Raw genomic sequence first — 25327 nt, 5'->3', positions numbered from 1 at the left:
GCTGAACAGCATGAAACGCACTCCTCGGGTTTGGAATGACCCCCAGGACAATCAACATGCAATGCCCTTGCGCAGACGAACAGCTTTGCTGGAAAAAAAAAAAAAGAAAGAAAGAAAAAAAGAGTACAGATCTTTAAATTGTTTCAAACTTTTCTGGCATAAGAGAACGTTTATGCATTGTATAGACGTAGACTACGCTACATATTGTTTAACCTAATAAGCTACACACGGACACGGTCTGATATTGCCGTATCAAGCTAAGATGGGCTACTGATAAGGGAGGTATCCACGGTACCTCGGTTCGAAATGAACCCGGTTTAATTCGCCGCGTGGTCACAACTTTGACAGCACTGTGATTTACAGTTTATCCATTTAGCAGACTCTTTTAGCCAAAGCGATTTGCAAAAGCGCATTTCATATGGCAAACAAACGGGATAAGCGGCAGTGAGGAGCTGGAGCGTACAGGAGAGGCTGCGGGAATCACCGCCAAAAGCTACCAGCACATCCCGTTGGCCTACCTAGCTTATGGAAACTGGATGGCTTATTTGAGGTGCCAGCAGTTCCTGTCCTTAAATTCTGGGCACTATAGTTGTAAGGAGCTGCAGGCAAGCCAAGGAGAGTAGCCGATTAAGAGCAACTGGGTCATTCTTTCAGAGCGATTCTAACAGAGATTGTACAGGTGGTGCGTATTATCACTGACACCAGGTGACAGGGCTGGGAAAAAATGCATCAAGTACATGGAACATGCATCTATTGTGAAATGCTGGGGAATGCCCGTTAAATAAATCAAGTGATGGGGCGTAGTATTTCACAGGACTGTTTTTCTCCTCCCTGTTGTGTGATCAAAGATGCTACATGTCGTACGCCTGAAAAAAGTCTCCGTGGATTACAGGAAATCCTACGGTGTGTTGGTTAAATCCTACTCCTGACGGGATTCCTGCAGGGAACTTCTGCACTCACACTGGGGGTCACACAGCAGATGTCCTGCCATCAGGGGAGATCAGAGGGGGTGATGGTGGGGGTGTCTGTGGATCATTATTCCACTGGTCGGGAAATGGAGTACAGCAGTCTCGTCTTGAAAATGACCTCCACCTCATTTTACTTGACTTCCTCTCCCGTCTCACTTCACGTATCACACGTGAATAAACGAAGAGATAAACGGCAGGTGAAGTCACACCTCCAGGCAAGATCCTAGGTCAAGCACCCCTCCAATTTCTAATTAATAACTATTGAACACACAACAACAATCAGAAGTAATTAAATACGTGCTTGTTGACAAATGTGCGTGTGTGTGTGCCTTATCAAAAACCATAAGGCAGGAGGAAACAAGGGCTCCTGTCCTTCGTGATTAGTTAACGAAGCGCCTGTGGCAATATTTAAAAAAATCAAAGCCTTGGTGTCCTGGCTGCCTGCTGTTCAGAGCCTACAAAGGCAGCAGGATGGCTAAGGTAGTTGGTGACTGAACACAGCTGCATGCTGAGAATTATACAGACAGAGAAGGGGAAGGACAACGCAGGCCCATTTCATTGGAGGCAGCAACAAGGTCTGTTATGTGTTGTTAGCAAGCTTGTCCAAACTTAATCAATTCATGACCAGGACAGTGAGTGGAAAAATAATACTCTGAAACACTGGAATAACCCTTAGGATTCTCCAAGGCATTTATTTGGCAAATGTTCCTAGTGCTAGGCCATGACCTTGTGAGACCTTTGATCTACAATGGGTTTTACCCAAGGAACGACACATTGAAACTCAGTGAACAGAAAGTACTAGAATTGACTTAATGACAACTTCCTGTGCAGTGTTACCTGTGAAAGCCGGAAGTCCTGCTGAGCGAACATAAGGCGACTGGTTTGTAAGTCTCCTTCAGCATGCGACATCATGCACCGTCCCTGCGATTCTCCGGCGTAGTGGGACTGACTACGACAGCTGGCACCACATGGCATAAGATCATGACCATGTCAAACAGTGGGAATTAGGCCGTCCTCTCACTGGGTGCACTGGCACGGAGGTGGATGGAGGAAACAGAAATCTGGCCTACAGGTGCAGGTCCTTCTCTGCCCGGTCTTGGCCAACAGTGACCAAAAGACAGGACCTAAATACTGACAGCAGGTTTACAATACCTTGACTTGTCACACGCTGTAAAAATTAAAAAAAAAAACTCTGGGATAAGGGACATTGTCACTCTTCCCCGACTGGCCCAAACCGTCAACCCCAGTCAATACCCTGATCAATGGCCTGAGATGGATACAGAAGCCTGGGCTGCCTGTTCTGCACGAGCCAGAAGCATGGCTGCCGCACACTTGTGGCTTCATTATAAGTAAAACCCCCATCTCACCTACAGAACCCCGAAGTCCTCCGCAAATAACAGTATAACTCATCTGTTCCCATCTCTTCAAATAATTTGTACGAGGACAATTGCTTTCTCCAGTAGTCTTGTGTAAAATGCCCATTGCTGAAATACGGTTATACAGCAAAACCAGCCAGCAAAGGCGACTCTTCCATTGGGTTGGGTACGGTGATAATATATATTATGAGACTCCTTTTTTCTTCATCCCAATTCTCTTTATCCCATTCAGCCGATTTTCTTCTCTCAATCCCCAGTTCCCCTCCCCCCTCCCCCATCCATCTCTGGCACAGTCTCTCAATGAGTGCACCTCTTCATCCTCAACCCCATGTGGTCGAGGACGTGCCATCTAATGAGTTCCAACAAGCAGGCACTCCGGACGCACACACTGCATGACCGCACAATGGTACTTGTACCCCTTTCTCTCTCTTTCTCTCTCTCTCTCTCTCTCTATATATATATATATATATATATATGTATATATATATATATATATGTATGTAAGGGCTGTGAAATTAACGCATTCATTTCGATTAATGAATTATAAAATAACGCGTTAAAAAGTAACGCAAATTAACGCATATAATATTATTTAATGTTTATGTTAATTAATTGATGTTACTGTAAGTTTCTGCGTGTTGAATAACACTACCTATATTGCCAAATAGCCCAACCGTCGCATTTTGCCACAGTCAGCCATTATGGGGTTCAGACCTGGTTCAGACCATAGACATATATACATATCTATGGTTCAGACACTCTGACAAACCGGCCCTTCAGCTGGAGCGGTCGGTGTGGCTCTAGAGCGGTCGGTGTGGCTCTAGAGCAGCACTAATTTCTAAACGACAAGAGAGCACTCAGGGTGTCACTGACACCACCGGAGTGAATTTACGAACGCACCCCTCTGACACCGTGCGTCGCACAATTCCAACCGGTGGTGCGTTAGTTGCACATGTAAATAGTATGTTAAATAGTTAAAGGAGAATTGCACTTTCAAACACATATGGGCTTAATTTGTTTATATTGTCCTTCTAATGAATGTGTCGACCTTTGTTTTTCGATTAGTTATTTCGTTTTAAATGTGTAACGTTAGAAACAAGGACCTATTTGTTTTTTAGCGCAAGTCCACATAGTAGTACGGTTTCCGGTTTTTTCTTCTTCTTCGAAGAAAAGCATAGCGTTGAAGTCGCGCAATGGTGTGCTGCCTAGGTCTACTTCCTGAATTTGTAAAGGTAAGCAACAAAACATCGTAAAATATTAACAAAACAAAATAACTATTCGAAAAATGAAGGTCGACATTCATTAGAAGAAAATTAGAAATAAAATAAGCCTATATGTGTTTTAAAGTGCAATTCCCCTTTAAACAAGCACGAAACCGTGCAGACCACGGTGCACCTGTACAAAGTGTCATGAGTAAAACTCACTATATAGCTATATAGCTAGCTAGCTATGGCATGTCCTCACCTCTGTAACGGTATTTGTTGTCCTCCGTGTGTCCATACATCTGTATCGGTGGTACGCCTAGTAGGTTAACTGAAGTAGGCGAAACGCTAACATGTTAGGGTTAGCTAAAGTAACGTTGGGCGTTAAAGCTGTGCTTAAAAATCTCGTGCCGTTCGAGCTAGTGGTGATTTTGGGAGATGCACCTGCGCATGCGTCCTACTAAACGAAGCACCACCTGCGCATGCGTCCCACCAAACGTGAGCGAGACTAAGTCATGCATGTGTTGTGTCCAGGTTGAATTTATGATCTTGGACTACAAACAATTTTTTAAATTTATAATTTAATTTGTATTTTTTTAAAGAGATCCTCTAGCCGTGACCTTCTCTGTGCGGATCAAGATGAAAGAGGCAGGTCTGTATGAAAGGTTTCCTGAGAATGCCAAGCTCCTTGTGGACTTTAAAAAGTACCTAACTGAGAGCTTGAAGGTCCTCAACTGCCAACAGGAGGTAAGATCTCTTTACACATCAATTCTCAACACACCAATTTCAACAACATTCTATATGTCTAGTTTCTTTTCATGATGTTAACGCTAACATTTCTTTCTCATCATCCTTCTTCAGCTCTGAACTTCGTCACTTCGAAGAGCACAGAGACCAGACATTATCTGACCAGCCTACACCGCACGGACATTAGTGCAGCCACCGTACTCAACTACATCAAGAACATTATCAGGTTCTTAGGTTACCTCAAGACAAGGCTGGATTTGGAACAGACAGACGTATGGCCACATTGGTGCTTAAGTGATAAGCTTATGTTAAATAATTTTTTTAAACTGTTATGGCCACATGTTAGGCTAAGTGATAGGCTTATGTTCAATGATAAAAAAAGACATCTATTTGGAAAAATGATGGAATGATTGGAAATAAAACAATTTATTGATTTCTAATGCCCCATTTTGATATTTCTATTCAATGCTTTCCATAATCGATTGACAGCCCTAATATATATATATATATATATATATTTTTTTTTTTTTTCACCATTTAGAAATTACAGCACATTTTATACATGGTCTCCCTATGGCATCATAATGTTTGGGAAATATTACGTGAATGAAAGAGGTCCTGTCAGTCCTTTCACGGGTAATGTTTATACATTTTGGTTTCAAGGTGTAGAAATTACAGCACGTTCTATACACTACCTCAGCATTTCAGGACACCACCAATGTGTGGGACATATTAATGTAATGTTTAGTACTTTGTTATAAATCCTTCTGTAGACAGTAGTCACTGACACATCCCTGCCTGCCTCCATAGGAGTGCTTCTAATCTATCAGACAGGTGTTTTGGGGTTTCTAATTATGGTGAGAATTTGTCATCAACTGTAGAGGTCTTTAGCCTACCAGGCCCTTTGTGATTACTGAGGTCACCAATGCTCACTTTCTTCTTAATGATGTTCTAAGCAGTTGATTTTAGTAAATTAAGGTTTGGCCAAAGTGTCTGATTTCTTTACATTTTACTCCTCAGCCTCATTATGGCTTCCTTGACTTTAATTGGTACAACTCTGCTCCTCATGTTGACAAACAGCAATACCAGACTCCAAAGGAAAAAGTCTACAGTCTAGATACTGAAAGCTCTCCTATACCTGCACTAAGGAAGCAACTGAACACACCTGATTATACATACACACATACATACATACATACAACACCCGTTAAACCATTTGTCCCAAACATTCTAATTCCTGAAATTTGGGGGGGGGGGGGGGGTGTATACAAAGTGTTAACAAAGCTGTTAATCTGCACTTTAACCATAAGTGAATGCCTTGATTACAAATCTGAAATTGTGGAGTACAGAGCCAAATCAAGAAAAGATATGTCTTTGTCCCAAACATTATGGAGCTCACTATACAAACACACATACTCAGGATTTCCAAAGATAGGAAGCATATTAGCGACTGACCTATGTGCAAGCACTCACCCACTGGAGAAATGTTTTATTTTGTTTTCAAGATGTGCAGCTAGGGAACAAAAGACAACATGAAAAGAATGCAAGCACGGTAAATGCCACGGCGCTTCCCGGTTTTGTAAACACTCCTGATTGCCTGGTTGCTTGGTAAATGGCACAAATAAAATAAGACAATGCTGTGTTTCCAAGGTAGCTAATTTGCAATTAGTAATACAACTGCAGATTGCAATCATAATGGATAGCTTTTACAACAATATTCTCCCACGGAGTCCACTTACACAGCCATGCACAGCAAGCTACATTTCCTCATTAAATTACTGTAAATTACCTAAAGTGGAAATTAGTTTCCATTACCTGGGCTCTGTGAATGAATGTATACAGATGAATGTTTTAAGAAATTAACTTTTCCTCTCAACTTTAGTTTTTTTGACAAGTTTTGAACACTGTAGCTGTAACCTTTATGTTGGAACACCTGAAAAACATAATCTGAAAATACATGGGTGCAATTAACTAAAAAACTAAGTCTAGAACAAAGTACATTTTGTGTGAAAGAGAATTATGCTGTCAAATTTTTCTAAAAGCAATTCGGTGTTACTCATGTGACTTATGTGCAAATACGATTTCAGAAGTACCATTTCACAACTTCCACAACATACAATCGAAGCCATAAAAAAGACTACGCAAACAATAAGCTTCTTAACTAGCACAGGATTTAGAACGACATTACAAAAAAGTTCAGATAAAACCTCTATAGATTTATTTTGTTATCCTAAAAAGATGAATGACTGCATGCAATGTGTCTATGCAAGTATACTGAATAAATTAACAAACACAACATGGCAGTCACACTATACTATATATTCTTGTTGTCTGTCTCCTACCAGGAGAAAGAGGGGGGAAAAACAAGTTGATTGTAAAACAAATGGCTCAAAACCAAAGCGATGCACTGGTAATAAAACAATTCCTATGTGATGCAATTAAAAAAGTGTATATCTAAAAACAATTTAAATAATTCCCAGTTTGATTAAATTAAGAAGCACTCACAGGCACAATATCACATATAAAAAAGGACAGAAATGCTGCGTTGAAAGCTTGAAATTTGATATCAGCACAGATTGCAAAGCAATTTATTATACAACAAAGTTCTCTTTTTTTACAGTGTATAGTCAGTATTAATGAAACAGCAGAGCACAAATAAGAGGAAGAACTTCTGCTCCAGCGCGACTACTACTTGCAGCAGTGATGTAGGGACCACTAAGCGAACACCAACCTCACCTCACCCATGCCAAGGGACAGAGATGGATCCAGTGGAGAAGGAAGAAAAAAAAAAAAAAACAGGAAGATGGCTGAAATGGTCTGGTCAGGAGGAGGACAGACAACAAACACTACATTGCCACAGCTGTCAGTCCTGTCTCTTATCAGAACAAACCAGCGCCCGTCACAATGAGATGCCTGTATACTGGGATCGGGGTAGAATGGTCAGCTGCTGAACTGGCCGTCTTCATATCGACCTGGCAGCACCAACACCCAACCTGGCCCTTGGTGTCCTTCCTCCATCTTTCTCCCTCATTCTTAATTACGAAAAATTAAGTACCTCTGCTAATTAACACGGGGGGGAGAGAGGAGTGGGTCCAGGCTGGTGTGTGTGTGCGTGTGCGCATGTGTGTGTGTGTGTGTGTTGCTCGAGGGCCTCTCAGGCAGGGGAAGAGGTAGGAGGAGGAGCAGGAGGAGGAGGGAGATGAGAAGCGATAGATCTCATCCTGGAGTTCGTTAGCAAGTTTTAGCACATTTGTAAAGCTCGTTAATCACAGATTAGCAGATGTGGAGGTTAATTGCACCTGTGGAAGTAACAAGACCCTTAGGATGATTCCATTAGCTGATTGGTTCCATCACATTGGGGGGGGGGGGGGATACTGTTACACAGAGGGGGGCAGGACAGATCTGCCTTTTGGCTTTCCCTTTATCACATCCGTTCTGCTCACGTCCACCGCTGCCGTCGTAGCGCCAGCGTGCCCCACTTCCCAACCGTCACTGGCCTGGGAGTGCAATGCCTGCTTCTTACATGTGCAGTTACTGTACACACGTGCACATGCATGCAAACACACGCGCGCATGCACGCAAACACGCATCCACCACACCCACGCATGTGCACAGGTGTGTGTTTGTGACATAGAAACATACATATTTGCACGTGCACACAAACGCCCACACTTGCACAGACACACATATGCACCCTTGCTTACACACAGACACACACACACACACACACATACACATACACACAAACACACAATCAATCAATCAATCAATCTTTATTTATATAGCACATTTCATACGGTGGCTGTAGCCCAATGCACAAACACACACAAACACACGAACACTCTCACACACACACACACTCACACACACACACACACACACACACACACACACACACACACACAGAGGGAAGAGGCCCCAGCTACAGCCCAGCAGAGACACAGTGCGGGCAGAGGCAGAGCCATAAAGCTGCTGTAAGGCATGATGCAGAGCCTGCTGGAGACGAGGCACAGCTTAACTGCAGCCACAGCAGGCTCTGCATACGAGGAACCAATCAGTCCTACGAAACGAGCGCAGTTTTACAGTCCCCCGCTCTCCATTTCTGTGAGCAACATTACGGGCAGCTCCGAAACCACAAGTGCCTCCTTCAGAAGGGGTACGTGCGCAGAAGGGATACGTATGCAGAAGGGGTACGTATGCAGAAGGGGTACGTACGCAGAAGGGATATGTACGCAGAAGGGATACGTATGCAGAAGGGGTACGTACGCAGAAGGGGTACGTACGCAGAAGGGACACGTACGCAGAAGGGATATGTATGCAGAAGGGGTACATACGCAGAAGGGGTACATATGCAGAAGGGGTACATACGCAGCAGGGATACGTACGCAGAAGGGATGCGTACGTGGCGCAAGCGGCGGCCATGTTCCAGTTCGCCCGTTTCGCCCGCGTGCGGTTTCCAGAGCCCGAGAGCCGTGACGTCATCGCCGCCCCCCCCCCCCTGCAGTTGCCGGGGAGACCAGCGTTCCGAGGCGGCGTGGCGGCTGCCGCTCAGCGACCCGAGAGAGCGGCCTCCGCCTCGCGCCGCGCCACCTCGCCCGCTCGGCCAAAACCCGCCAAACCCGCCGCCCCGTCCGCATTAGCATACCCAATCAATCCGCGGCCCCGCGGCGCGCCGACGGCTAATTGATGTCGTAATCCGTTCTAAGCACTGTACTGAGGGGCCCGGGAGCTCGTCCAAAACAAACACCCCGCCGCGGTCATCGACGCCCTTTCGTCCGCGACGACAGCAGCGAGTGCACCAGGATGCCTGCGCAGCGCAGAGGAGGAGACAGAAAAGGAGGGATGTTCAGTGCCGAGCAGCACAACCTCTGACATCAACATCTCAACATGTGCAGCACGCTACGCTACACGCAGCGTACATTTCTCCTGCAATACGGTGACCATTATAAATCCGTATCGATCAAGTTGTGGTAGAGCAAGCAGCCATTTTTTATATGTGCATTTCTAGTAGGAAAGTGTAGTTCTAGGAAATAAATTATAAAATAGCTTCTAATAATTTTATGAGCTTTTTTATGTTAGAGCAGGCAGTAGACGGCCAATAAAAATTTGAATGGTTAAAAAAAATGTTGAATTTTTAAGAACAGACTTCCAGTTCATTCAGAATAGTTTATAGGCTTAATTAAAGCCAGGTTGATATTTACACTTGAAGTTCTGTCGCTTCATGACTAAAGTGGTTTATGAACAACCAAAGGAGAAGTATCTTATAACCCACTTACCACCTTCATTCATAGTTAAGAGAAGTCACAGTAGGATACCGTGTGCTGGAGTCTACAGGACAGCCAAATCTCAACCCTTATGCAAATACAAATCCTGGATCAGGCACTTTCTGCACCATGATCCTGCCTCAGTCTGTACCCGTCTTTGCTTTCCCTCGTCTGAATAATATGGAATAAATGCCTACGGAGGACAGATTATCTGCTCTCCTCTAATAAAACAAAGTCAATTAGCAATAATATACTTTTAAACATTTTATAACTGTATACTCAGTGTATGACTGACAGGTTAATGTGCAGCTCACTGTGCCAGATGTATGAGAGTGCATGGCTGGGGAATTAAGAGTGGAGTGGTAGCCGGGGGGCTCCGTGTTCATCTGAGGGGGGCCACAGTACCTGTCGCTACGGAGACGTTGAGGGACTCGACGGCCGGGTGCAGCTCGCGGCGGGGCGGGATGGTGAGCAGGGCGTGGCAAAGCCGCCGAAGGTCAGGGGACAGGCCGGGACCCTCCCCGCCTGAGGAGGGACACCAGAGATCAAAGGGGCCCCCGCACACACGCAGCGATGACCCGAACGCCGAGGAGCACAGCGTGGATCAAAAAAACGTGAGGTCACAGGGACAGAGGGCCACAGTCTCACCTATCAGCAACAGCGTGGGCGTGGTCAGCACGAAATCAGAGCAGTGATGGACAGGCACGTCCACGCCCACCTCCGCAGCCCCCACCGTGCCGATAACCTGCCAGCCTTGGCCCACCTTCGACTGACAGCACAGGGAAGAAGATGTCAGCTTCACCTCACTGTGGACCACGGGCACTGTGCCCCTGTGCCAGGTCTGTAAGTCATGTTCATATAGACCCACATACAGAAGGAGTGAGGAGAAATGGGAACAGCTCTGGATTCTGAACCAAGGAACATGAGTTATAGGTCTGCATAACAGGAACCTGTCAGCTTCAGCAAAGCACATTGCATGTTCCTGGATCACAAAAAAAAAAAAACCAGCTGAATGCAACACGGTGGCATGCTCCTGCCCCCTGGTGGATGCGAATGGAACAAATTTCCAAATTTCACAGAACATGGTCTGAAAAACAAAATAGGAATACCTTCAGCATGTCAGCCAGGTTCTCGTAGCCATACACTTCCACAATCTCCATCACACCTGAACTGGCTTTGCTCACGACTGGTGTCAAAGGACAGCTAGGAGGAAAAACAACATTTTTAATAATGTGCTAAGAAACCAGCTGTGGTGCACCTAAAGCAAAAACACATGACCGGCCTTATGTTAAAAAAACCACGGAAGACAGCCCTTAGCAGTGGTCGTGCTAGCCAATGGAATCTTGCATCTTCAGAATGCAGGACATTTCAGAATCTGTGTTTTACACCAATTCAAATACGTTCTGATAAAAATAACTATTTTGCCATAATATACCAATCCACAAAAATAACACAATAAATGTATGTCAGTCATAATTGTACGACACTTGTAATAGACGCGGGATGGAATAGTGAGATTAGTGAGATGAAATAAGCTACAAATAATGCTTTGGCATTCTGATTTAAATGAATGTTTGCCACACAGGCTAATAACATTTTTAAAACCCTGGGAGCAAGTACCATTTTAATATATTCAAATAGGTGGAGCTAGGTGGAGCGGGACATCTCATTTTCAACATTCAAATAAAGCGCGTTCTGTTTGGATCTCGCAATGCAACCAAAGTGTACATACTGTGATCAGCAAACAACACAGACACATGAAAAATGACTGGCTCAAAAAAGAAACATCAGTAATTATACTTGTAGTTCAAGTCTGCGTCATCGCCCACTGTAATGTTAAAAAAAGACCCGGGAAGATTTGCATTTATAGAACACAGTGTATTTTTCCATTGCGCTCTTTCTTTCTGCCTAAAAAACACTGAGTCCTGTGTTAACACGACCAGAGCCACAGAAACAACTCACTGAGAGATGTGGAAATAAAGCACATGCGGTTCGAGTAGAAGGATGCTTCACTGAAAGGAGACATACCTGTTGTGGATGCTGCTAACAATCCTGTCCACCCCTAGGAAGTACGCAGAGCGCAGAATAGCACCCAGATTCATGGGGTCCTGGACCCCTTCCAGGACCAGCCAGAGAGGGGGCTCTTTGTGGTCCCCAGCTGCCCCTGCGTGTCCCTCGTCTGTGAGGTATTCCAGAGGAGAGGCCTCCAGGCACAGGCCCTGGTGGACCCGTCCTGAGCACAGCCCGTCCAGCTCCTTCCTGCTGGCCGGCTGGATCGGCACCATCCGCCTGCGGGCCTCCTCGCTGGCCTGCTGCAGGGCCGGCCTCTGGGGGGCGCCGTTTCCTTTCACAAACAGCCGGTGCATCACCCGGCGGCCCCCGGCGAGAGCGAGCAGGCAGGGCGCCGCGCCGAAGAGCACCTCCGTCCTCCGGCGGACCCCGGCCTGTCCTCCGTCGGCCTCAGGCTCCGCCTCCGCGAGGTCGTCCTGGCTCAGCCTCTGGAGGTCGAGCGAGAGCCTGCTTTTGGGCCTGAGCCCCGGCTCTGAGCCCGCCTGCTTCGCCTGGTTTTCTGGCTTCGCGGGACGCCGCTTAGCGGCCTTCCCGCCGCCTGGCCCGAACGGCTTTCCGGGAGGCGCGACGCGGGCGCTGCCGGGGCCCGGGACGCCGCGCCCCCGACCCTTCGCCAGCTCAGAGCCGTCGTCGTCCGAGCTCAACAGCGTCACGGAACAGCGGTAGAACCGCCGCTGTGGACGTCCAACTACACCCGACCTCAGGATAGCATCTCCAGTGTAGCGGGCGCATCTGTAAATCCACTGTGACAGGCGCATGTTCGTTCCCAGGTAAACCACCTACTCACACCTGTGGTCTGTGAATTTCGGTAAAATAGGAAGGCCTGATGCCAAAAAAAACAAATCCGGTAGTATTCTGAATGAACGAAAGAATCGCTCCACCTATGGAGACAGAAACATGTTTAGTTTAGGCTAAATAAACAATTCACTGCAGAAACATGACTCTTGGGGACCTCAGAATAGTCAGTGAGCCATATTCATGCCATAAAGTAGCCTACTTTGTTCAACAGGGTTTATATTCTGTGACCCTCTCTGGTCTGTACCACAGCCTGATCTTAAAATTCCCAGGAGTGACACTCAAAATGGCTGTTATACATTTGCACATTTTAATGTGTTAGAAGCAGTGGTTCTCAACAGGGGGAACCAGGGCCCAAAAGGGGGCCTCAGGGATCTGCCAGGAGTCCTTGAGATGGTAGGATGATTGCTAAGAATGGGAAAAAGCAAATAAAAAAAGTATTTTTGCTTTGTAAATATTTTAGGATTACTACAACGGATTTTTTAAACTCACTTTTATGCGCCAATATTTCCGTGGACATGGGGGGGGGGGTCTTGGGAGCAAAAAGGCTGAGAACCATTACCCCACGAGACTTTATTCCAACGTTAAAAGACCCTAGTGTAGTTAATATTGTGTAATAGTATAACGTTAGCTTTAGTTACCCCACTAGACAAACATCATATACCCAGCTAGGTAAGTTAGTACAATTTCAGCGGTACCTGGTAACCTACGTGAGCTACAAAGTGTCAATCACCCCTAAGCCTTTCTATGCCGCAAACATGTTACTGCTTCTGGCTACGGTTACCAATCTCGGTTTTACATGAGTTGCGCATGCTTTAAGTTGTTCAGCTAGCTACCTACATGATTAAGGTACATGTGTGACAAACTAATTGACGTTATATCTTGACGCGTAAACGTACTCACGAATCTGTGGAGTTTTAATCACTAACGTCACACTGTACATACGTTCAGTTAAGGTATAAATGCTAGCGTAGTCGGGTCAATTCATTGCCGCTTCTCTTCTCTGTGCTAACACGCCTCCCACGTGCTCATATCAGGAAGTAGAACTTTTCTGAGGGTAAACCTGAAAAGAAATGACACACTGCCCTCTCCTGGTGATTTTAAGAATTTCGATCGTTCTTACTACTGCATCTGATTTTCTGAATACGAACCATGTGAAATAAGATTGTTGTATATGGGCGCATGTTTCGATTTCACATTACTGATTTAATTTTACATTTTATATGAAGCGAATGTGTGCTCTAAGGTCTATGGAACTATTGAATTATTAAGGAATTGTGTAAAAGGAAGGTGTGACATATGATGACGCATGCAAATGAATGTGAAAAATGCACTTCAGTTCACATTTTCATTACCTCATTCCAAACAAGATTTAAAAAAAAAAAATTGTAGCAAAATGAAGTAGGCTGCAGGCCTCCCACGTGCGCCACCCCATTGTGCTCACGTTCCCAAAACGCAGGAGCTCGAGGAATCGGACTAAAGGTGAGAGCCACATGGCTGGGGAACCTGTGTGGCCTGTCTGATGAATACACAGAGGCGCCTCCAGAGGTTTCATCACCTTGTCAATCTCCAGCAGTGAAAGACAGGTCACCTAGCAGCTCATGTATTGTTGGGACAAAAAAAAAAAAAAAAAGTTAAATAATAATTGCGTAATAAATGGGAGATGCGAAAAAATAGGATAATCCAACTTCCCTTTCTGGCCACTGGATCCTTCGCAATTATAGATGTGTCAAGTAAAATGCCTTTGTCAAATGTGTAGCTGTACAAGTACTTAGACATCTAAAATAAAAAGGGAGATGTAATTGTTTTGAGTACCAAATCTGACAAAAAAGCAATGAAAGTCAGTTATACTATTGTGAAAAGTGGCTTTGTGCCCTTCCATAATAAATTCTCACTTTACTTCTGTAAGAAACCCCTCAGATAAACCAAACAGCAGAAGTATCTGAGTGGCAAAAGAATATGTGTAGTCTTATCTGGTGCTACTGTGATGGGATTAATTTATTGTTATCTTGGTTATTTGACTCCAAAATGATGTTTTAACCTTTCCTCTGTGCTGACAGTTATGCATAGGAGGGGACTACCTTCCACCACAGTGTACGGATCACTATCTATCTTGGTAGATTGGTAGATGCAGACGTGCGCCTGGCTGGTGTAACCTGCATAGATAAAATTGTGCATCTTGTTCCGACGAGCAACTATGGCAGTGATAAGATTCAAAGAGGAACGCCAGGTTGAAGTCAATGAAGTTTATTGTGCAGTGTGTTCAATAGTGGAAAAATACAAGGGTGAAGAATGCGTTAGGAGTTGAATGGCTATACACGTGTGATGCGCCAGAGACTGTGTTGATGAGTCTTCTCGAACCATCTCCCCTTATACATCCAAAGATCAAAGAAAAATCCCAAGTCATCAAATAAATACACGATCATAGCAAAACAGTAAATCAAAGATCCTGCTTGTGCTGAGCATACCACACCAGGCTAACCTTTGTATTGTCGTGTCTAGGAACCGACAGACTTCAACGCCAATCTGTAGAAAACAATTTCACGAGGGAAAAGACACAACAGCAGCAAGCTCTTCAGAAAGGTTAGACTTCATTTGCACAGGTGCATAAAGCCGGATCAATTCAGCCGAATTGAACCTCAATTGTCAGTTTTGCATACATTTTATACACAAATTGTACCCCACAACTCCCACATTTCTAAAAATACCAGCCATCTGGTCTTCTTGGCACCATAATGATTTTCTGTTCTTAGGTGATATCATCATTGTGGAAAGTTACCCCAACTTTCCCTTAGAAAAATATCAGTCTTTACTCTGTAATTTTCCATTATGCATACAAGTCACAGCCTTCTGTAATTTTCCATTGAGCATACAAGTTAGAGTTATAGCCCTCCTGCACTTTTCTACTTTATTCAGGTTACACAGGGGTCACTGTAAAGTATTAGTCTTCTAGCACTTCTATTTGGTAATAGCGTTTTGTTAGTTTTTGGATTATATTTTAGCAATATATGATTAGTTTTTTGGTTAGTGTTTTCTGCTGAGTGAGTAAGTGTGGTTTTTTAAAGCCTTCTGCGTTTGCCTTTTTTTTCTACAGTGGATACTGTGGTTTCTTGCGTTTCCATAAGCTTTGCTGCAACTACTGATATAGATTTATTGGATTACATATTGATTATATGAGTGTATAGTTATACATGTGATATATTTTTATCCTGCAGCATTGAGAGTTTGGAGGAAACAGTTTGATCAACATTGATGGGAATACCCTCACTTTAACATGTGACGTCATCTCAATCATGGGGAGTCTCAAAATGTTCCTACAGGATCTCTATCTATCTTGGTAGATGCGGCCGTGCGCCTGGCTGGTGTAACCTGCATAGATAAAATTGTGCATCTTGTTCCGACGAGCGACTATGGCAGTGATAAGATTCAAAGAGGAATGCCAGGTTGAAGTGAATGAAGTTTATTGTACAGTGTGTTCAATAGTGGAAAAATACAAGGGTGTAGAATGCGTTAGAAGTTGAATGGCTATACACCTGTGATGCGCCGGAGACCGTGTTGATGAGTCTTCTCGAACCATCTCCCCTTATACATCCAAAGATCAAAGAAAAATCCCAAGTCATCAAATAAATACACGATCATAGCAAAACAGTAAATCAAAGATCCTGCTTGTGCTGAGCGTACCACACCAGGCTAACCTTTGTATCAGGCTGGGCGCTGACCCATAGGTATCACAATTTTTAGTCACCAGCGAAGACAAGACACCAACTTGTTCCCTGTGACATCAAATTTACCACAATAACAAACATGATTACACTGTATTTTGGAGAACCTAAAGTTACACAATGCTAATCCAGTACAATGTTTTGCAACTGAACACTGTCTCTATCACACCCTGCCGAATCCCTGTCCCTGTTTTCCTTCAGGGGTCTGATAAGGGGCGCACTTCTGTAAACTGCCCTACACTTTTAAAGACATTATTTCCCCAGAGATATGGTTTAAACAGGATACTTCACACCTTAAAACATTATTTCAGTTTTAGTGTATGTTTTGATTAGCCCAGACAGTTTTTGTGTACAATAGTGGGCCATTTAGATTTTATAGAACTAGACTTGTTGGTTTTACTGTACATTGGCTGGCTGGGCATTGGGGGGGGAGTTGCGGCTTAGAGCAAGAAAATACGCAGCCAGTAACTCCAAAACCACTTGTTCAGCAGCACTGTGCCTTTTGTTTCATCCTATTTCCTGTGGCACATGCAACTGGAGACTGTTGCACTCAAGACATCCTGGCATGACATAAAGACAGATATTTATATTGTACAGACACCTTGCTGACCTCTAGTTAAAATGGCTGGTTCATTTATCGCTGAACTGCAACCGAGTAACTCAGACTGTACACACGGAATACATTTCTGCGCTCAGACCACTTCGATTGCTGCCTTAGTCACAGGTGTGCTTTCCAATTACTGAAAAGGAAAATAATCTTTCCACAATTATTTTTAGGGTAACAAAAGACTGAAGACAGCCATCATTTGCAATCTTACAAAAAATGCATGTTTTACAAATCACTGCTGTGTTTTTAAGGAATTTGTCCCTCCAATCACATTTCTAAATGCACAGGTAAGCGACTCACCATTTTCCCCACACAATATCCTCAGTTTAAACACCCAAATAGTGCATATTCCAAGGAAGGCACAATTGTATTTTGTAAATGTGGGATAATTCTACCCATGGACAATCCAAAACACACAACAACACTTAATACCATAATCAGCTCACTTCAATTCAACTTATTCACATCTCTTAAAAATGTACATTTAATTACATACAACAGCAAGGAAAAAAAAAAAAAAAGATAATGTAGGGCACAAAATACTCCAGGCAAAACATCATGCTGCTGATGGTAGGATGATTGCTAAGAATGGGAAAAAGCAAATAAAAAAAGTATTTTTGCTTTGTAAATATTTTAGGATTACTACAACGGATTTTTTAAACTCACTTTTATGCGCCAATATTTCCGTGGATATGGGGGGTCTTGGGAGCAAAAAGGCTGAGAACCATTACCCCACGAGACTTTATTCCAACGTTAAATGACCCTAGTGTAGTTAATATTGTGTAATCGTATAACGTTAGCTTTAGTTACCCCACTAGACAAACATCATCTACCCAGCTAGGTAAGTTAGTACAATTTCAACGGTACCTGGTAACCTAAGTGAGCTACAAAGTGTCAATCACCCCTAAGGCTTTCCATGCCGCAAACATGTTACTGCTTCTGGCTACGGTTACCAATCTCGGTTTTAGATGAGTTGCGCATCCTTTAAGTTGTTCAGCTAGCTACCTACATGATTAAGGTACATGTGTGACAAACTAATTGACGTTATATCTTGACGCGTAAACGTACTCACGAATCTGTGGAGTTTTAATCACTAACGTTACACTGTACATAAGTTCAGTTAAGGTATAAATGCTAGCGTAGTCGGGTCAATTCATTGCCGCTTCTCTTTCCTGTGCTAACACGCCTCCCACGTGCTCATATCAGGAAGTAGAACTTTTATGAGGGTAAACCTGAAAAGAAATGACACATTGCCCTCTCCTGGCGATTTTAAGAATTTCGATCGTTCTTACGACTGCATCTGATTTTCTGAATACGAACCATGTGAAATAATATTGTTGTATTTGGGCGCATGTTTCGATTTCACATTACTGATTTAATTTTACATTTTATATGAAGCGAATGTGTGCTCTAAGGTCTATGGAACTATTGAATTATTAAGGAATTGTGTAAAAGGAAGGAGTGACATATGATGACGCATGCAAATGAATGTGAAAAATGCACTTCAGTTCACATTTCCATTACCTCATTCCAAACAAGATTTTTTTTTTTTTTAATTGTAGCAAAATGAAGTAGACTGCAGGCCTCCCACGTGCACCACCCCATTGTGCTCACGTTCCCAAAACGCAGGAGCTCGAGGAATCAGACTAAAGGTGAGAGCCACATGGCTGGGGAACCTGTGTGGCCTGTCTGATGAATACACAGAGGCGCCTCCAGAGGTTTCATCACCTTATCAATCTCCAGCAGTGAAAGACAGGTCACCTAGCAGCTCATGTATTGTTGGGACAAAAAAAAATTGAAAATAATAATTGCGTAATAAATGGGAGATGCAAAAAAATAGGATAATCCAACTTCCCTTTCTGGCCACTGGATCCTTCGCAATTATAGATGTGTCAAGTAAAATGCCTTTGTCAAATGTGTAGCTGTACAAGTACTTAGATATCTAAAATAAAAAGGGAGATGTAATTGTTTTGCGTACCAAATCTAACAAGAAAGCAATGAAAGTCAGTTATACTATTGTGAAAAGTGGCTTTGTGCCCTTCCATAATAAATTCTCACTTTACTTTTGTAAGAAACCCCTCAGATAAACCAAACAGCGGAAGTATCTGAGTGGCAAAAGAATATGAGTAGTCTTATCTGGTGCTACTGTAATGGGATTAATTTATTGTTATCTTGGTTATTTGACTCCAAAATGATGTTTTAACCTTTCCTCTGTGCTGACAGTTATGCATAGGAGGGGACTATCTTCCACCACAGTGTACGGATCTCTATCTATCTTGGTAGATGCGGCCGTGCGCCTGGCTGGTGTAACCTGCATAGATAAAATTGTGCATCTTGTTCCGACGAGCGACTATGGCAGTGATAAGATTCAAAGAGGAACACCAGGTTGAAGTGAATGAAGTTTATTGTACAGTGTGTTCAATAGTGGAAAAATACAAGGGTGTAGAATGCGTTAGAAGTTGAATGGCTATACACGTGTGATGCGCCAGAGACCGTGTTGATGAGTCTTCTCGAACCATCTCCCCTTATACATCCAAAGATCAAATAAAAATCCCAAGTCATCAAATAAATACACGATCATAGCAAAACAGTAAATCAAAGATCCTGCTTGTGCTGAGCGTACCACACCAGGCTAACCTTTGTATCAGGCTGGGCGCTGACCCATAGGTACCAAGATTTTTAGTCACCAGCGAAGACAAGACACCAGCTTGTTCCCTGTGACATCAAATTTCCCACAATAACAAACATGATTACACTGTATTTTGGAGAACCTAAAGTTTACATAATGCTAATCCAGTAGGATGTTTTGCAACTGAACACTGTCTCTATCACACCCTGCTGAATCCCTGTCCCTGTTTTCCTTCAGGGGTCTGATAAGGGGCACACTTCTGTAAACTGCCCTACACTTTTAAAGACATTATTTCCCCAGAGATATGGTTTAAACAGGATACTTCACACCTTAAAACATTATTTCAGTTTTAGTGTATGTTTTGATTAGCCCAGACAGTTTTTGTGTACAATAGTGGGCCATTTAGATTTTATAGAACTAGACTTGTTGGTTTTACTGTACATTGGCTGGCTGGGCATTGGGGGGGTTGCAGCTTAGAGCAAGAAAATACGCAGCCAGTAACTCCAAAACCACTTGTTCAGCAGCACTGTGCCTTTTGTTTCATCCTATTTCCTGTGGCACGTGCAACTGGAGACTGTTGCACTCAAGACATCCTGGCATGACATAAAGACAGATATTTATATTGTACAGACACCTTGCTGACCTCTAGTTAAAATGGCTGGTTCATTTATCGCTGAACTGCAACTGAGTAACTCAAACTGTACACACGGAACACATTTCTGCGCTCAGACCACTTCGATTGCTGCCTTAGTCACAGGTGTGCTTTCCAATTACTGAAAAGGAAAATAATCTTTTCACAATTATTTTTAGGGTAACAAAAGACTGAAGAGAGCCATCATTTGCAATCTTACAAAAAATGCATGTTTTACAAATCATTGCTGTGTTTTTAAGGAATTTATCCCTCCAATCACATTTCTAAATGCACAGGTAAGCGACTCACCATTTTTCCCACACAATATCCTCAGTTTAAACACCCAAATAGTGCATATTCCAAGGAAGGCACAATTGTATTTTGTAAATGTGGGATAATTCTACCCATGGACAATCCAAAACACACAACAACACTTAATACCATAATCAGCTCACTTTAATTCAACTTATTCACATCTCTTAAAAATGTACATTTAATTACATACAACAGGAAGGAAAAAAAAAAAAAAAAAGATAATGTAGGGCACAAAATACTCCAGGCAAAACATCATGCTGCTTCAAGCACACAGCGGTTAACACAACCGCATCTTGTGTGCGAATGGCCTTCTGTTTTTCTTCCCAGCATCCTCTGCAGCGCAGCAGGAAGCCAGGCGCTCACGCGCTCTTAAGACAGCCCGCTCAGTCTCTCGCTCACTTCCCACAGCTTTCTGGCCACCGCGTCGTCTTTGCCGTTGGCGCAAACCTCCAGTGGAGCGCAGCAGGAGAAATAGCGCCCGCTCAGGTGCTCGATGCCCTCCTGGAGGGCGCAGTGGAGGGTGGTCTGGGCACCGGCCACTGGGTCCAGGAACAACAGTCTGGCCACCGGCTCGATAAACACCTTCTGCCACAGGCCGACATTCCGGGAAAGCTCCGTCCTAACAACCCCTGTGCAAAGGCAGCAAGCCATCAGGGTTGCGTCTCCATCACAGAACGACCCCACTCCAAAGTTGCATCTCAAAGCATACAGGTTGTAGGCACCCATTAGGTAATGCTGTGCCCCAAGGGCTGAACCCACAGCCTAATCGTTACTAGGCACAAGGCCTGTGAACAGGTTTATAATGGTAGACAATTCACTGTCAAAACAGCTACACATTACATTACATTACAGGCATTTGGCAGACGCTCTTATCCAGAGCGACGTACAACAAAGTGTATAACCATAACCAGGAACAAGTATGACGAAACCCCTAGAGAGAAGTACCGGTCCAAGTGCAGGGAACAACCGCATAGTTCAACTTGGACCCTGAAGGTTAAACTGATTAACACTAACACAACGAGAACGGCAACAACGCAATCTATGGAAAAAATACAAGCAGTAGTTTAGACAGTTAATGCATCCCATATTGATGAATTGTGGCTTACCTGGGTGAACACTGTAGCAGGAGACATTGGTGTCCTTTAGCCTCTTGGCCAGCTCGTGAGTAAAGAGGACATTGCAGAGTTTGCTGTTGCAGTATGCCTGGAAGAACTGCCAGCTGTACCTCCCAGTGCCCAGGTCCTTGTTAGAAATGAGGGAGTCGAAGTCTATTCTGCCCCAGCGGTAGGCCATGGAGGACAGAGTGACCACGCGCCCCCCGCTGCCCTCCTTCAGCCGGTCCAGGAGGAGGCAGGTCAGGAGGAAGTGACCCAGGTGATTGACCCCCAACTCAATCCCAAACCCGTCTTCAGTGCGCCCATCTCCCACCAAGCCTGAGGAATAAAATAGTGCAAGTTAATCAGCAGTAATTACATTGTGCTTTTCAGAGAGGTACACACACGGTTTAGGGTAACAAAGAGCATTCTTCGTGCGTAACAGTGTATGTCATTCCAGGTTATTCACCAAGCGTACTGAGTGGTACATCCTAGTGCACACCTGGCTTAGTTCCAATCAGTACACTAGCATGCATGCTTGGGGTAAGACATACAGGGTCAATTGCAGTGCACTTAGCTGGAGTTTAAACCTCAGACCTAGACAACATAACTGGAGTAGCTATCCAAAGCTGTGGAATAAGGATTAGCTATTCCAGTTGAAATGCAAGTCCTGGGGTCTAGAGGTTTAAACTCCAGCTAAGAATACTGCAATTGACCCGAAATGGCTCAAACTGCTAAGAGCTGAGCATGTATCCTCGCACACACACTCACACACACGCACACACACTTCTCCCATCAGTCTTCCAACTAAAGGCTGACCTGCATTGTTGATGAGAAGGTCCAGCCTTGGTTCGGTCTTTAGGAAGGTCTCAGTGAAGGAGCGCACCGACTTCAGGCTCCCCAGGTCCAGCTGCATGTACACCACTTCTGCATTTCTACTCTCCTGGAAAGCAGGATTCCTGCTCAGTTTCAAGAATCCAGAATTTCCCCTTTTCCCAAAGGCTACTGACTTGAGTGGTCAAATGTATAATTCATTAAGAGAAATACTACAAAATACAGTGGACGGAGAAAACCCCCCATTGTCAGGGTGCACCGGCGGTTGGAGGCAACGAAGCAGAGACGGCAATGCAGACACAGATGCAGTGCACCAGTGATTTTATTAGCGAAGAGAGCAGGGAGCCCAAAGTAACAGTGCAAATATATTTGCAAGAATGGACAAAACACGAATAAAAACGGTGCAAAATACGAGGAGACAAGAAGGAGCAAATGTGCCTTTTGGTCATGCCAACCTAGTCAGCCCATGTAGCATGCCTGCGGAGAATTCAATGGTGTCAACTCCGAATTAAACAGACTGCAGGAGCTCCTGGCTGGAAGTTAAAAGGCCGTACCACCCCCCAGACTAAACTAACAAATACCGCAATTAACAACAAATCGAACATAAATCATAGCTAAAAGGCATAGCATAATAAAGCTAAACATACGGTACCATATAAAATAAGTAAATGGTCAATAACAAAAATGACAATAAAGGTACTGAATAGTAAATAATAAATCAAATAGCACACCGTCCCAAAATTCCTGGAATCCTTTTAAAAATACCCATTTGGTTTCACCCACTCCGTTTGCTAGTGAAACCCGGAAATGTAGAGGTAAGCACGACTGAAGGAATCTCTCGTTAAAATAAACGCAAATGTTGAAACAATCATCCTTGTGTGATTGTACTGATTTTACTGCACATGCAACCGGCTTAGGTTCAGCCACTAAACCTTTTATAAATGCGGAGCATTTTAGATGTTGGCAGACCTCATCTGACACCGAAAATGCGGCCGTTGTTTAACACAGTAGGCCTACGTCGATAATGCGTAAATAGTTCGGTAACTTCTATTTAGACATACACAGACACACATAGCAACATAAATGTTATAATGAGATGTTGAAGACCTGCACGAAAAGCCATCACGGCACCAGCCCGCGTCACCTATTATAACAACTCACCCTCTTAATGTCACTGACAGCAGCCTCTGCTCTCTGCTGATTTCGGCAGGCCAGGATGACTCTCGCCCCCCTCCTGGCCAGGTCCACGGCTGTGGCCTTCCCAATGCCTGTATTACCCCCTGCGAGTGAAACAAATAATTTATAAAATATTAAGCTCAAGCTCACCAGTGAGACAACGTTTTGTGGTCACAAAATTGAAATGCCACACAGGTGCTGATGGGAGATCCACAGCCAGTGTAACCTACTCCACAACTTGAAAAATTGGTTTCCAATTGATTTTACCCTGATTAAATCTGCACGTGTTCGTAACATTTGATTGGAGATCATCGTTTGAAACTCCAGTTAACCCACAAAACCTGACTGTCGCCAACAATACTTACCCGATGACTGAAAACCTGACTAGGTTAAAGATTGTTGCAACATTCACACCGGCAAACCATCGCAGAACATAACCTACAGTAGCCTACAGTGATAGCCTATGGTTTGGGCATACTGTCAATTTAAAGTGCTCAACGCAGGTATGGAACCATACCAAATGTAGCCTATTTCGCCGTGAACATGGACCACGCCTTTTCACCGTCAGTAAATGCAGACACATTTTGAATTCTTATGAATAATTGATTGAGCATGTATTTATGGGCTAAACTATGCGACACACTATCAAGCTGTTTCTTTAAATAGACAAGTTATAGACAACCAACCACAAATAAACACGCTCTGTACAACCGTATGCCGAATCGTTACATTTGTATGCCAATAAAAACTCACCGGTGATAATCACAGTCTTCCCGGCCATCGCCGTAGTGCTTTTACACGTGGACTTCTTGAAAAGAGTTTCCACTAGAATAATGTAAACTCCAACCAGAATCACAATTGCACAGGTTAATACTAACATGGTCTCGACTGGGATAAATGTATTCCCAGGTGCTGCGAAGTCTCTGTTCCCCTGTGAAAAATGGAAGTGACTGCACCTTCAAATAAGGCAACCCCTTTTCTTCCTTCCGCTAGTTTTACCGGTTTAAGACTTTAGATGCGTCTCTCCTTTCTGGCTGAGGAGGACTCTTCTATTTTGGTATACCTGCCGAACCGGTCCCAAATAGTTAATTCGTGCTGCAGAACAAAACATTTGGTGAACCACTTCCAGTTCGCACAACAAATCAGGATTGAGGATTGGTAATGGCCCGCGTGATTCGCGCCGATCGATTTTTGGATATACAGCCTATAGGCTACCTATTAAAATCACTTAAGTGGGCTATGTAGAGAGTAAAAGTTTTCAGACTTGATTGCGGTGTATGAAAAGGCTATTTTGCTTTTTGCTTTTGCTATTTTTTGGCCCTGGCTAAAAGTGTGGCTATGTTGCAATAGCCGACAAAAATTTCCATTTAAATTGTACAACAGCGTGTTTTTTTTAAATCAAATGATAGTAATCGTTCCTTTAAAATGATATAATAGCCCGGTTGTACGAGTATATCTATATATATATACTTAATCAATTTGTAACTTGACTCAATGTCGTAGCCTACCTGTTATAAATGTTAGAAATACAATAATCTCCTCACATCCTCGTCTCAGAGAGGGCAGGTAGATTTGGATATCAGTAAAATCGACTTTTACTGATCAATGATTAGCCTACATTACGCTAAAGTTTTTGTACATGCCATATAGTCTATGAACTCAGCAACGACTGCATAATAGGCTACAGAATTACCTGCTGTAATTATAACGTAGGCATAGCTATTTCGTGAATCTACTCTCATTGTTTTCAGCTAAATTGGCCCCATGATTACAAATGCACTAGTGCATCTGAGATATCTACTGAATATCAGAACAAGAAAATGAACTCACAGGGGAATTTACTTATTTTAAAATTAGCTGAAATAAGTAGTGGTCAGAGAAAACACTGGCAGTCTAT

General features: G+C 43.6%; 2 protein-coding genes and 1 long non-coding RNA gene across 8 annotated transcripts; 1 reads left to right on the top strand and 2 right to left on the bottom strand.

The window, feature by feature from the left end:
• The first annotated feature begins 3374 nt into the window (after nt 1–3374).
• On the top strand, nt 3375–4736 carry LOC135262799 (uncharacterized). The gene is made up of 3 exons (XR_010332322.1): nt 3375–3576; nt 4149–4293; nt 4408–4736. It is a non-coding gene; the product is annotated as an uncharacterized LOC135262799 (long non-coding RNA).
• A 2116-nt stretch (nt 4737–6852) lies between these two features.
• On the bottom strand, nt 6853–17941 carry mrm1 (mitochondrial rRNA methyltransferase 1 homolog (S. cerevisiae)). Of its 6 annotated transcripts, none has more exons than XM_064350058.1 (6): nt 17418–17941; nt 11586–12508; nt 10667–10760; nt 10206–10326; nt 9963–10082; nt 6853–9100 (listed from the first exon to the last, which is right to left on the bottom strand). In XM_064350058.1, the coding sequence occupies exons 2-6, from the start codon at nt 12383–12385 to the stop codon at nt 9051–9053; spliced, it is 1185 nt and encodes a 394-aa protein (XP_064206128.1). In that variant the 5' UTR covers nt 12386–12508; nt 17418–17941; the 3' UTR covers nt 6853–9050. The 6 variants fall into 6 exon arrangements, with proteins under 6 accessions (XP_064206128.1, XP_064206130.1, XP_064206132.1 ...); XM_064350060.1 differs by having other exon boundaries at nt 17820–17923; XM_064350062.1 differs by having other exon boundaries at nt 17824–17922.
• A 2508-nt stretch (nt 17942–20449) lies between these two features.
• On the bottom strand, nt 20450–24588 carry LOC135262794 (dehydrogenase/reductase SDR family member 13-like). The gene is made up of 5 exons (XM_064350051.1): nt 24184–24588; nt 23416–23534; nt 22240–22363; nt 21433–21759; nt 20450–20955 (listed from the first exon to the last, which is right to left on the bottom strand). Exons 1-5 carry the CDS (start codon nt 24308–24310, stop codon nt 20696–20698), a joined length of 957 nt encoding a protein of 318 aa, XP_064206121.1. The 5' UTR covers nt 24311–24588; the 3' UTR covers nt 20450–20695.
• Between the last annotated feature and the right edge of the window lie 739 nt (nt 24589–25327).

The sequence above is a fragment of the Anguilla rostrata genome, chromosome 9 (assembly GCF_018555375.3).
Source record: "Anguilla rostrata isolate EN2019 chromosome 9, ASM1855537v3, whole genome shotgun sequence".
Lineage (NCBI taxonomy): Eukaryota > Metazoa > Chordata > Actinopteri > Anguilliformes > Anguillidae > Anguilla > Anguilla rostrata.
Note: the sequence above shows the minus strand (reverse complement) of the source record. Positions and strands in the feature narration are given on the sequence as shown.

What these genes read in the sequence shown, in the direction of transcription:
- mrm1 (XM_064350058.1), bottom strand. Translation starts at nt 12,385, where the DNA reads ATGCGCCTGTCACAGTGGATTTACAGATGCGCCCGCTACACTGGAGAT. An exon ending in ACCTGGCTGACATGCTGAAG is followed by an intron (nt 10,327 to 10,666) that starts GTATTCCTATTT and finishes CTGTGCTGTCAG; the next exon opens with TCGAAGGTGGGCCAAGGCTG. An exon ending in GCCCACGCTGTTGCTGATAG is followed by an intron (nt 10,083 to 10,205) that starts GTGAGACTGTGG and finishes GTCCCTCCTCAG; the next exon opens with GCGGGGAGGGTCCCGGCCTG.
- LOC135262794 (XM_064350051.1), bottom strand. Translation starts at nt 24,310, where the DNA reads ATGTTAGTATTAACCTGTGCAATTGTGATTCTGGTTGGAGTTTACATT. An exon ending in CTGTCAGTGACATTAAGAGG is followed by an intron (nt 22,364 to 23,415) that starts GTGAGTTGTTAT and finishes CCTGCTTTCCAG; the next exon opens with GAGAGTAGAAATGCAGAAGT. An exon ending in CCTTCTCATCAACAATGCAG is followed by an intron (nt 21,760 to 22,239) that starts GTCAGCCTTTAG and finishes TTTATTCCTCAG; the next exon opens with GCTTGGTGGGAGATGGGCGC.